The 12,418-nt window shown below is 39.8% G+C and overlaps 1 protein-coding gene across 2 annotated transcripts; it reads left to right on the plus strand.

Annotated features, from left to right (window-relative positions):
* The first annotated feature begins 3,577 nt into the window (after positions 1-3,577).
* Positions 3,578-12,414, plus strand: LOC127941794 (stomatin-like). 2 transcript variants are annotated; one of them, XM_052537211.1, is made up of 8 exons: positions 3,601-3,795; positions 4,841-4,873; positions 5,186-5,295; positions 5,596-5,668; positions 7,757-7,839; positions 8,955-9,158; positions 9,403-9,537; positions 11,104-12,414. In XM_052537211.1, exons 1-8 carry the CDS (start codon positions 3,735-3,737, stop codon positions 11,290-11,292), a joined length of 888 nt encoding a protein of 295 aa, XP_052393171.1. In that variant the 5' UTR covers positions 3,601-3,734; the 3' UTR covers positions 11,293-12,414. The 2 variants fall into 2 exon arrangements, with proteins under 2 accessions (XP_052393172.1, XP_052393171.1); XM_052537212.1 differs by lacking the exon at positions 4,841-4,873 and having other exon boundaries at positions 3,578-3,795.
* The last annotated feature ends 4 nt before the right edge of the window (positions 12,415-12,418 follow it).

Consider the following 12,418-nt stretch of genomic DNA (forward strand, 5'->3'; position numbering starts at 1 on the left):
GGTAATAAGGATAACGTGCAACACCACTCCATTGCACTAGATGACGACAATAATTGTCTCAGTTCGAGGCAGTTTTACAAGCATTTGTTGCTGATAAAATATGTACAAGGTACCTTCCACCAGGGGGCGCAATGAGGCCTGTTTTTACACAGTCCATGAATGAATCGATATATTAAGCTTAGCAAATCATTTCCAACATGAACACACTGTTCAAGGGGAAATCCAACTTTTCACTCTTTATAAAATGATATTGAACATATATGCAATAACAAACGCTGCCTCGACCTGGACAATAATTACACCTGGATAATGTCACTGAAAACAGATCTAATGGTATTATTTTATTACCGCTGTTCTAAACATTTGTTCATTGATTGTTTCGTTTCTCTTAGCTCTGTCGGCTATCAAACTTTTATTTATTAAGTACCACAACTGACTTATAATTCAGCCAAATATAGCTTAGCAATGTTTTACTTAGAATTTGTATGTGTGCACGTATATCACTTAAATTATTTAATGTAATTATGCTAAATCATATGATATCCACTGGCGGCTCGTGGGTTTTAAAATAGAGAAGGCACACTAATTGTATTGGTCTGGGGATCCCTTGTCATGATTCTGCCCTCGTGTCCTTGATTTTTCCTAGTCTTGAGGCAGGATCATGACAGACCCATGTTTTGTGTACAAGCGCATGGCCTTGTCTTTGGGCCATGTGCTTGTGTTGTCTCGTTCCCTTGCCCCGCCCCCCTTGTTAACCTAGTCGTGTCTTGATTGTCCCATCTGTAACACCTGTCGTGTCTTGATTAGTACCCCTATTTAGATCTCCTAGTGTGCTCTGTCTTGCGTCGGTTCACTGTCATTGAGATTTGTACCTGTGATTGTGATTGTGCCACTCTGTGATTGTTCCTTAAAGAAGTGTTTGTATTACCGTGAGTGTTTGTTTATAGTTAGTATTTAGAGTCCTTGTTTATCTTGTTAGTCCAGTCCTGTTTTAGTTTAGTCTTTACCTTGCTCCGTGTTTTCCCCCTCGTGGGTTTTTGTTTTTCCCCTTTTTTGTATAATAAATCCTGTGTTGAGTTACTTCCTGTCTGCACCTGAGTTCCTCCTTGCCTAACCCTGACAGAATGAACCGACCACCAAGGAACTCAGCAGACAGGAGGCAATGCTGGATGGCATCAGCCAGCCAGCGAGATTGTTTTGAGGGCTCTCGCCTTGTGGTGTTCCGGGGGACCAGGGGAGGTCGTTCCGGAGTGAGCGGGCGAGAGGAGGAGCCCCAGAGGTCCCCACCTACCCAGCTGCCGGCGATCCCGGAGGGTCGTGTCCTGGCCGTGGCAACCCTGGGGGGTCAGGCAAGCCCCTCCCAGAGTCCTGAGGTGCCCTCCTCAGCCAGCAGTCTCCCCATGAAACGAGGGAGACGGTTTTCATGGGAGTCGGCTTCAGAGTCTTCGGCGTCCGAGTCTGCCCTGTCCGAGACCAAACTCCCCCAACCCGCCTCTGACCCAGCTGTAGCCTCTGCACCGCGCCCGAGGAGGACGAGGAAGAAGAAGGGGCCTGCCGGTCCTGTGACCCTGTCTCCTCCCGAGTCAGCAGCGGTGAGCGTGCCTGAGCCAGCAGCGGTGAGCGCTGGCGTGCCCGTGCCAGCAGCGGAGAGAGCTGGCGTGCCCGTGCCAGCAGCGGTGAGCGCTGGCGTGCCCGTGCCAGCAGCGGAGAGAGCTGGCGTGCCCGTGCCAGCAGCGGTGAGCGCTGGCGTGCCCGTGCCAGCAGCGGAGAGGGCTGGCGTGCCCGAGCCAGCAGCGGTGGGCGTGCCCGAGCCAGCAGCGGTGGGCGTGCCCGAGCCAGCAGCGGTGGGCGTGCCCGAGCCAGCAGCGGTGGGCGTGCCCGAGCCAGCAGCGGTGGGCGTGCCCGAGCCAGCAGCGGTGAGCGTGCCCGAGCCAGCAACAGTGAGCGTGCCCGAGCCGGCAAAGAAGAGAGCTGCAGTTGTGAGAGCGGAGGAGAGAGCCGCGGCCGACTCTGCAGCAAAGACTCTTGTACAGTCGGTCTCATCCCATAAGGAGCTGCCTATTATCCTAGCTGCTAAAGCTTTTTCTGATTATTTGTCTAGTCTTGTCCGTATCCTAGAAGTCCCCGTCAGTCCTGTCTTGTCCTCAGACCCTGTCCCCAGAAGTCCCAAGTGTCCAGCCGTTGTGGCCCCGTGTCCTGTTGATGTGGCCCCGTGTCCTGTTGATGTGGCCCCATGTCCTGTTGATGTGGCCCCGTGTCCTGTGGTCCCCCCGTGTCCAGTAGATGTCGTCCCCCCGTGTCCAGTAGATGTCGTCTCCCCGCGTCCCGTAAGTGTTGTCCCGCGTCCCTTGTCTGGTCCTGTCATGTCCCCTGTCAGTTGTCCCGAGACCCCTCCCCGCCCCTCACCACCCAGACCTGCCCGTACCCCCCGCCGTCAGCCTTCGTCCTGTCCTCCTAGGATTCCTACCCCACCCACCCGCCCTGGTCTGTCCCCCATGAACTTTGTGGTCCCGCCCCCTCCCCTTCCCTGTTTGTTTTTTTTGATTTGTCACCCCAACCCTGCCGTTGTGTACTCATGTTTGCCTTTGTTGTTATTTGTCATGTCCTGTTGGTTTGTATCTGTGTCCCAGTCTGTCATGTCAGTCGTGTCCCGTGTTTGATGTTCCCTTGAGGAGCGTCTGGAAGCCGCTCCTTAAGGGAGGGGTTCTGTCATGATTCTGCCCTCGTGTCCTTGATTTTTCCTAGTCTTGAGGCAGGATCATGACAGACCCATGTTTTGTGTACAAGCGCATGGCCTTGTCTTTGGGCCATGTGCTTGTGTTGTCTCGTTCCCTTGCCCCGCCCCCCTTGTTAACCTAGTCGTGTCTTGATTGTCCCATCTGTAACACCTGTCGTGTCTTGATTAGTACCCCTATTTAGATCTCCTAGTGTGCTCTGTCTTGCGTCGGTTCACTGTCATTGAGATTTGTACCTGTGATTGTGATTGTGCCACTCTGTGATTGTTCCTTAAAGAAGTGTTTGTATTACCGTGAGTGTTTGTTTATAGTTAGTATTTAGAGTCCTTGTTTATCTTGTTAGTCCAGTCCTGTTTTAGTTTAGTCTTTACCTTGCTCCGTGTTTTCCCCCTCGTGGGTTTTGTTTTCCCCTTTTTGTAATAAACCCTTTGTTTGAGAATCCCTGTCTGCACCTGAGTCCCTCCCTTACCAATACCTGACATCCCTGCAGATTGTTTTTATTAATATTTGCTTAACCACTTTAAAATGGCTTTGCTTTTAGTCAGAAAACGACACATACAGCAAGATATAAATTCCCTTGCCTGTCCTATCACTGGATACAAACATCCATCCCTTCTTAAAAGCTTGTATAAAAGAGAGATGCCTGTTGTGCTATTTAATTAGGCCTAACTTACTTCTGTAGCCTATAGTTATAGCTCCATTTATTTTTATTAGATAGATAGATGCTGATTAATATAAAAGTTATTATTAAAATTCCGCTTTCCTTTTCTTACCCACTTCCGCTTTTCTTTTCTTTTTTTTTCCACGGACAAGAGTAATGCCCGCCCACTCACAACCCTCTCCAGCCCACCCCCTCACTGTGAGAGAGGGGTGTTGAACCACACGTAGAAACGTAACTGTCCCGAGCTGGAAGACATTACTGAGAAGCGATCTCCTGCTGGGAGTGCTTAAAAGCTCCGCTCCATATCAGCCCTGAATAATTCAAAGATATCTCCTACAATGGAAGATGGCAGGGAGACAGCTGCGATGAGAGAGCAAAAAAGGAAGGATCGACAAATAGGTTGGCTGATTATCATTTAATAACAATTGTTTGCACCGTTGTGTGTGCGTTGGATATACGCTGCATTCAGTGGAAATAAAACGAATTGGCTAAGCCATTTTAAATGCCTCTGTAACCTGCCTTTAATAAGATTAAAAATGTTTTTTAAAATGATGTAAACATTGGAAGCACGTCAATGTACGTCCACGTCCATTTTTCCTCGGGGCTGTTCTTATTGTTGATAGTGCAGCATGGGTGTGTCTTTATGCCCTCTGTGCCAAACTGGACAACAACAGGTGCTCATACCCCAACATTAAAATGAGTCCTGCAGCACTATACAGTCCAAGCACTTTCTGTCTTCGTCAGAGCAATAACCTGCAGTTTTGTTGTTTATTTAATTTTTGTTGTTTATTAAGGGTCTGCATTGATCTCGCATAATAATAATTACATAATAAAGGTATAATGATAAAAAAATGACGTTGGATGGTGTGATATAGTATAGTGTAGAACTGTATGGTATAGTGTGTAATCATAGTATCCCATAGTATAGTGTGGTTTAGTAAAAGTAGTAAAAATATGCATCTTTGTTGAATATAAATGACTGGACAACATTTAGAGCTACTTTATGTCATCTTTATGCAAAACTGAACTTTGTATTGGGAAACACTAGGTCTTTATTCTGGAAGAATCAAAATATACATTTATTTATACTTTATTAAAGAAAAAATTATGTTCAAATAGATCTATATTAAATCCTGTGTAACTGCATGGTGTTTTTAAAATCATGTGGCTGGTGGTCAAAGATCTTAGCCTTAATGAAAAGGTTGCGAGGTCAGTGCAAAGCAGGGATGATTTAATCATTCTACAATCACTGTGATCAATGTCCTGCTCAATAATCTTATCCAGCATTCAATCTTTGCACTGACTTTCGCAGCAGTTAATGTAATTGTCTCTGGATGGAAATGCTCAAGGAAATGTCTTATCCCTTATTTGAGCTTATGGGCTTGTAGACTAAGGGTTTTAGGCCACACATACAGTAGCCTCTTACAGTTACATTTCTCTATAGATCGGTGGAGTCACACAGTTGATGATACTCAAGGTAGGTAAGGTTTAAAAGCATAGCATTAGCCGTTTTGTTTGTTAATTTTTTTTTTTTATTACATTTTTTTTTACTTTAGGGAAGCATTCATTTGTTATGTGTGGCTTATCGATGCGGTTGAATGGCTATAATGCATGCACTTCAGCTTGAAGCTAAAAGGTTATGTTTTTGCATCTTTGAACTCATTTAACCAATCATTTTTATGAGCTGTGTTAGCTTAATGTGCATTTGTGTGTTATTATCTTTTGTTGTTGTTGTTGTATAGGCATATAATGAAAGTTTATGCGTATGCAAATTTGCTTTGCCTTGCAGCCTTGGAGAATACAGACAGTGACATTGGCTTGTGCGGTTGGATCCTGGTGCTTTTCTCCATCCTGCTCACATTGCTGACCCTGCCTCTCTCCATATGGATGTGCATTAAGGTATTTAGTGGTGGTCTTTCTTTCACTGGATGTCATAACATGATTTTAAAATCCTTTTTTGGAAATCAAAATGACAATTCATTGGTCAGTAGGTGTGGGTATATTTAAGTTGTGTTGATTATCCCTGTATCAAATCATGGCACGCTATTTTTCAGACCAGATAGGACTGTTAATCATAGTCCTATAATCTTTATCTTCATCATCTTTATTGTTATATGAATAATGATGAACGCATGATAAAGGTTGCCATGCAACATCTAAATTACATAATTAGGGGCTGTTTTGCATTTTTACCTACAGATAGTGAAGGAATATGAAAGGGCGATTATCTTTCGTCTGGGACGCATTTTACGAGGAGGAGCCAAAGGACCAGGTAAAAGAAAAAATTCTATATCGTTTGATCAGTCTGATTTAATCAGTGCTAGTGGTTGAAGCATTCCATGTGATAATGATCATTCTCCTGCTCTCTGTAATCTGCGATCACACTTGTGCTGGCTTTTTTGTGTGTGTGTGTGTGTGTGTGTGTGTGTGTGGTTAATTGTAAAAAAAAAAAATATTATCTGGAAAGCATAACGTTTTTTACAAGGGCACATAATGTTCTTGCATAGTCTTTACAGTTAGATTGTAATAGCTATATAAAAAGGTATTAACGTCTGAGATTGTAATGTCAGGTTAGTCACACACCTCATAACGTGTTCTGTACTCTAGCCTTCTAAGCCATAAAAGTCATTTGAATAGATGTCTAATAACTATCCATTTTGTTTTTGGCCATGATGTCATGCTTTATTGAGGATTCTGGATCAGGTTCCATGCATTGCTGTGGTTGACGGTGATTATGTGATTTGATCTTGGTGATGGGTTATATAGCTCAGTGTTTGGTCATTTGAGCTAAATTAATAATTTCACTCTCAACGTGATCGGGAGTTTCCTCTGAGGGCGAAAATTTCCCCTCACATTTTTTGCTTTTGAAATACCGCAGAAATTTTGCTAATTGCTAATGTTACTTCACCTGTAGATGCGCTGCCTTTGAAAGTGACACGACATGCACCCAAGTATGGTGACCCATTTAACCCATCCAATGTGCGCACACACAGCAGTGAACACACACACTACACACACCTGGAGCAGTGGTGTGTTCAGTCATTTATGCTGCGGCGCCCGGGGAGCAGTTGGGGGTTCGGTGCCTTGCTCATGGGCACATAAGTCGTGGTATTGCTGTCTCGAGACTCGAACCCACAACCCTAGGGTTAGGAGTCAAACTCTCTAACCACTAGGCCACGACTTCCCACTGAGGTGAAGATATATCATAGATATATTTTTTTTCTTATTGAATTGTGACAGTTTTTCAATGAAAAGGTTGCACAATGTTGAATCCTTTGCATGCAACAGAAAACAAAAACAAAAAGAAAAAAACCTAAGCTTACCTAAAACAAAACGATTCTTTTGGTGTTTTAGAGAACACTGATATTCAGAACTAATGATACAAATCTGTATAGCCACAGTTATTGTTAAGTTAAGGTTAATGACACTACGCAGTGGTTGAGCTTGTGTTTGTGTCTCTGCTTTGTATTGGTCTGTGCTGTGTTGGGGAATATGAAGCTGCAGGGCTTTCCCTCCAGCAATGAACTTCAGGGTAGTGTCTATTATTAGCATTAGTCCACCGACTTTATATTCTGAAAGTCAACAGAGGCTTTTCACTGTGAGCTTGCTATATCAAACTCTTTTCAGTAGTACTTTTTGAGGCAAAAATTAGTTCTTGATGTCATTTGTACTATAGGTCTGAAAAGAAAGCTTGATTCCTTGGTCCTCTTTGAGGCTACAGGGGTCTGTAAACAATTTGCAGTGGGCTCCTCCTCCCTGGCTTTATTTAAGTGTGGAATGTGAGCAGAATTTTCCACAGTCGAGTATACAAACCTTTGAACAGACTAACAAACCTGATGACTACTTGAGAAAACTGCAGGGATGACAAATTAAACATATTAACTGCTCAAGCACACACATACAGACCTACTTGTGTTCCTCGTCACATATTGAACTGTTCTATTTTTTAATACTCTTTATTTAAAAAATTGTTTAACATGCATATGTTTATATGTATCAACAAACATATGTCTATATGTATGTTAGTTTATACATGCATATGTTTTTAAGAAAGGAATGCTTTTATTCATCCATTAAATTAATCAATAGTAACAATACAATATTTGGCTTTGATACAAAAATGTATAAATGTATTTATTAATACAATCTATTGAACTTTCTATGTCTATTTCTTTTATTAATTATTTTTTCTATATATATAATTCTAATAATATGTCATAAATTTAGGTTGGCAGTGATAATGGAAGATTGCCAGTTGTGCACTCATTGAAGATCAGCCCTGTTTCTGAGAGTTAATGATTATGATGCTCTGAGTGTCTGCTGCTGCTAAACCTTGTGTTGTGTGTGTGTTCTCACAAAGGTCTTTTCTTCATCTTGCCATGCACGGACAGCTTTATCAATGTGGATATGCGCACCATCACCTTTGATATCCCCCCTCAGGAGGTGAGATCACACAAACAAACACTACTCCTCAACTTCAGCCTCTGTTTTAACACATGAACAGCATCAGTATAAAGGTGAAGCATATCATCATTACAGTGTTAATGCATTTACCACACAGTTTGAAGGAAAGTGACTATATCAAATCATTTAGGATGACATCCTAAAAATTGCAAACTTGTGGTTGGAGTTTTTGGGGAGCTTGTTTTGAAATTATGTTTGCAGTTCCATTTTGTACCACTATTGCTGAAGAAGATTATCGTCTTTAAAAGGTTGGATTTTTATTTGTATTTTTATTTTTTTGAGAGAGAAGCTCACATTGGCTGCTTTTATTTGTTCAAACATAAAGCTCTAATATTGTGAAATATTATTTTAATTTAAAATAAATGTTTTCTATTTTAAGATATTTTAAAATATAATTTATGCCAATCATTCTGAATTGGTGCTTAATTATTATCAAGTATTTTTGGTGCTCACTTATTAAGAATGCTCCTTATTATTATCAATTTTGTAAAAATATTTTCTTAATATTTTTGTGGAAACATCAGGATTCTTTGATGAATAGAAAGCTCAAAAGAAAAGCATTTATTTGAAATAGAAATCTTTTGTAACATTATAAATGACTTAACTGTCACTCGTGATCAGCTTAATGCATCCTTTAATGCATTTTTTTAAATTGCTTAGCCCAAACATTTTAATGATAGTGTACAGTTATTTCCACAAAAATATTAAGCAGTACAACTGTTTTTAACATTGATTATAAGTACTGATATGCACCAAATCAGGATATTAGAATGATTTCTGAAGGGTCATGTGACACTAAAGACTGGAGTAATGGCTGCTTAAAATACAGTTTCACAATCACAGGAATAATTAAAATTAAAACAGTTGTTTTAAATTGTTGGTGTTTTAATTAATTAATTTATTATGTGTTCTGCTCAAATAAATGCAGGCTTTATGAGCACGAGAAGTGTCTTTCAAAAACATTTAATAAATCATAATTATACCAGATTTCCCGGTAGCATAGTTTTGCGGTTGTTTTTCCCTGTTTTGATTTTCCAGAATATCACCCAGATGATGTTTTTGAAAAAATAGTCTGTGTGCATTCATCCTCACAGGTGCTGACAAAGGACTCTGTGACAGTGAGTGTAGATGGTGTAGTTTACTACCGTGTACAAAACGCAACGCTGGCAGTAGCCAACATCACCAATGCTGATGCAGCCACTCGTCTGTTGGCACAGACCACCCTGAGGAACGTGCTGGGTACAAAGAACCTGGCAGAGATCCTGTCTGACCGGGAGGAAATCGCCCACAGTATGCAGGTAACACACAATACATACATACATTCATTACAAAACTAGAGTTAAACTTTTAAAGAAATAGATCACCCAAAAATAAAAGTGAAAGCTTATTCTCTCATTAATTTTGTGAGATTCCATCTGACATCCTTTAAAAAACTATGAGGAACATTTTTCTTGACTGACACAGTGCTTCAAACATGAGGAGCACTATGCATAAGGAATCTCTGAGCAGAAGTGTTTAGACTTGACTCTGTTTTTTCTTTAGTCCACACTAGATGATGCCACAGATGACTGGGGTATTAAAGTGGAACGTGTGGAGATTAAGGATGTCAAACTGCCCCTGCAGCTCCAGAGGGCCATGGCGGCTGAGGCTGAAGCAACCAGAGAGGCCAGAGCTAAGGTAACATGCTTTTGATTTTTTTTTTTTTTTTTTTTTTAGTAAGTGACGCTATTCTTACTTACAAGTGGTAAGACAATCATAATAGACATCTTTTATTTAAATGTAAACAGATTAATTTAGTTCAGAAAGAGGATGAAAAATTATTACATGAAACCAAAACAGGACAGTATAAATGCATTTCCTAACATTATAATCTGACTTAAAGGGTAAAATTGGAATTATCTAATGCAAAAACTTGCATTATGTATGTAGATTAAATTGCCAAATAGTTTTTAAAAACAATATTTGTAATCTTAGAAAGACTTGTTGAATTTACACATTTTGCAAAAGTAATATAACATATTTTATTATTAATTAACAAATAAAAATGAATATATAATTCACATATAAACAATGTTTGTGTGTGCATATTATGTATAGACTACCATTTCATTTTTAAAATAAATGTATAGTTTTATTGAGCAAAGACACATTCAGTTGACAGTTTACATACAGAGGTTTGCTAGACAAAAAGAAACCTGACCCAAACTATAATAAAGTGATAGTTCAACCAAAAATGAAAATTCTGTCATCATTTACTCACCCTCAAATTATTTCACACCTGTATGAGTTTATTTCTTGTGTTGAGCACATTTAGACGAATTTGGTAACCAGACTGTTGACGGTAGCCATTAGCTTCCATAGTATGGCCAAAAATAATTGGAACAACTTGAGGTTGAGTAAATAATGACAGAATTTTAATTTTGGGGTGAACTATCCCTTCAAACACAGGTTCACTTGCAGTAAAACAAATAAGTGGTTTCTTCAAACCACTATTTGTTTTGTGAAACCGTCAAGAGACGTTTAGAAACTTTTCAAAATGTGAATAATTTGAATAATTGTAAATATTTTGTCTTTAAATAATTTTTTAAGTCCAAACAGCTGATAAAAACATCGCAGTAATCCACAAGTAATATACATGGCTTCAGTGAGTAAGAAGCAAATCCATCATTAAGGCATTTTAACTTTAAAGGGGGGGTTGATCCACTTTTTTCAAAGGCTTGATAGTGTGAATGGGGTGCAGTGTAACGTGTTCATGATTCATTTTTTTGTTGTTGTTGTTGTTTTTTAAATGCATTATTTTCACATATTTTACACCTCCTTCAGAAATACACAATGGGCTCAGATTGGTTAACTGGGTCAGATCACGCCCCTCACCATTCCAGGTACCGTAGTTACACGTCCTCTAGTGTATTGTAAACAATGGCGTCAATATTGCCTTAGCAATAACTGCCTTAACTGCAGTGTATCCACTGGTGAGCAAGGAATATGTAATTACTCCAAATCTGTTCCAATGGAGAAACAAACTCATCTTGGATGGCATGAGGAGGAGTACATTTTCAGAATTGTTTGTTTTGTTTGGGTGAACTGTTGCTTTGAAGGAACGATGAGATAACTCTCAGTATGACTTCAGGGTAAAGAGTGGGTTCTATTTGAAACTGGGTTAAGGAGTAGAATTTTTTTTGCGGTATACAAGGTTTGCTAAATCGAGACACATATGCTTTTTTTTTTTACTGTTGTCTGTAGGTGATAGCCGCAGAGGGAGAAATGAATGCATCACGGGCACTGAAGGAGGCATCTCTGGTGATCGCAGAGTCCCCCTCTGCTTTGCAGCTGCGCTACCTTCAGACCCTCAACACCATCGCAGCCGAGAAGAACTCCACCATCATTTTCCCTCTGCCCATTGACATGATGCAGTCCTTCATGAAGAACTGAATTAAGAGCCACATGAAGCAGACACACGCACACATACAAACAGATGCATCCATGCAGAAATGAACTGACTGACATTATACAACACTCATGTGAGTATAATGTGCAGCTGGATCCAGAAGTCTGAGACCACACTGTACTCTAACTTGAATCTAATAATAATATTCTAATTTTAAATAATTTCCTGCCCTTGAACAAAAAAAAAATAAAAATCACATTGTTGCCTTTTCAACTTATTTTTCATGCATGTTTATCATACCAAAATTTGGACTTACAAGTTGAGAGCTTTTTGGTTGATAGTTTATGGAACATCTCCTGGTCATATGAGTGCATGTGTGTGTTTCAGGCATATCTAACCTAACCTTGATTATCAAAAAGATAATAAACCATCTACAGGGATATTTGGATAGTATCAGGTGTCAAAACATGGAATTGACAGCAGTGCGTATTGTGCCTACCAGTTTTTCTTGCTTTCTTAAACCTTTATTAATGTCGGCTGTCAATATAAAAGCCTTAAGCCATATCCATTTCAATTACTGAATTAATATTTATAGCTTTATATGATGTTGGTCGATTTTTAAAACCACAATGCATTTATTCATCCATTTCCTGTCACATTAATATTTTATGGTTTGATTTATAAATTCTTCTGTCTGATTATTTTATCTACCAGACATTTACATACACGTGATGTTGTATTTTGCATCAGATTGCAGCTGAAAACAAATTAAGGCTATTGAGGTCAATGTTTGTGCTTTTAAAGACTATTTGCTGCTTCAAAGATCAGAGGGTGGAATTACAGTCTTGTCAAAAGATGCAAAATTACTGTCAGTGTGCTTAGGACTGTTTAAGATTACAACAACATTTCCAAATATTTGTATTTTCATCTTTTATCAGTCTATTACAGTTATATATCACAACATCTGTTGTTTTCGCCAACTCACTTTTATGTACATTGTAATACTTGTTTAAACATTTTATAGTTTTGATGTGTGACTGTCCCATTCCCTTTAGTAAATCATAATGTGTAATCTAATCTTTCTCATGGTGTGTAAGTAAGTACATTTACCTCATTATTTTCCAGACTGCTATTAATATGATGCATAAATCAGTCTTTGAAGAACACTCT

The sequence above is a fragment of the Carassius gibelio genome, chromosome A21 (genome assembly GCF_023724105.1).
Source record: "Carassius gibelio isolate Cgi1373 ecotype wild population from Czech Republic chromosome A21, carGib1.2-hapl.c, whole genome shotgun sequence".
NCBI lineage: Eukaryota > Metazoa > Chordata > Actinopteri > Cypriniformes > Cyprinidae > Carassius > Carassius gibelio.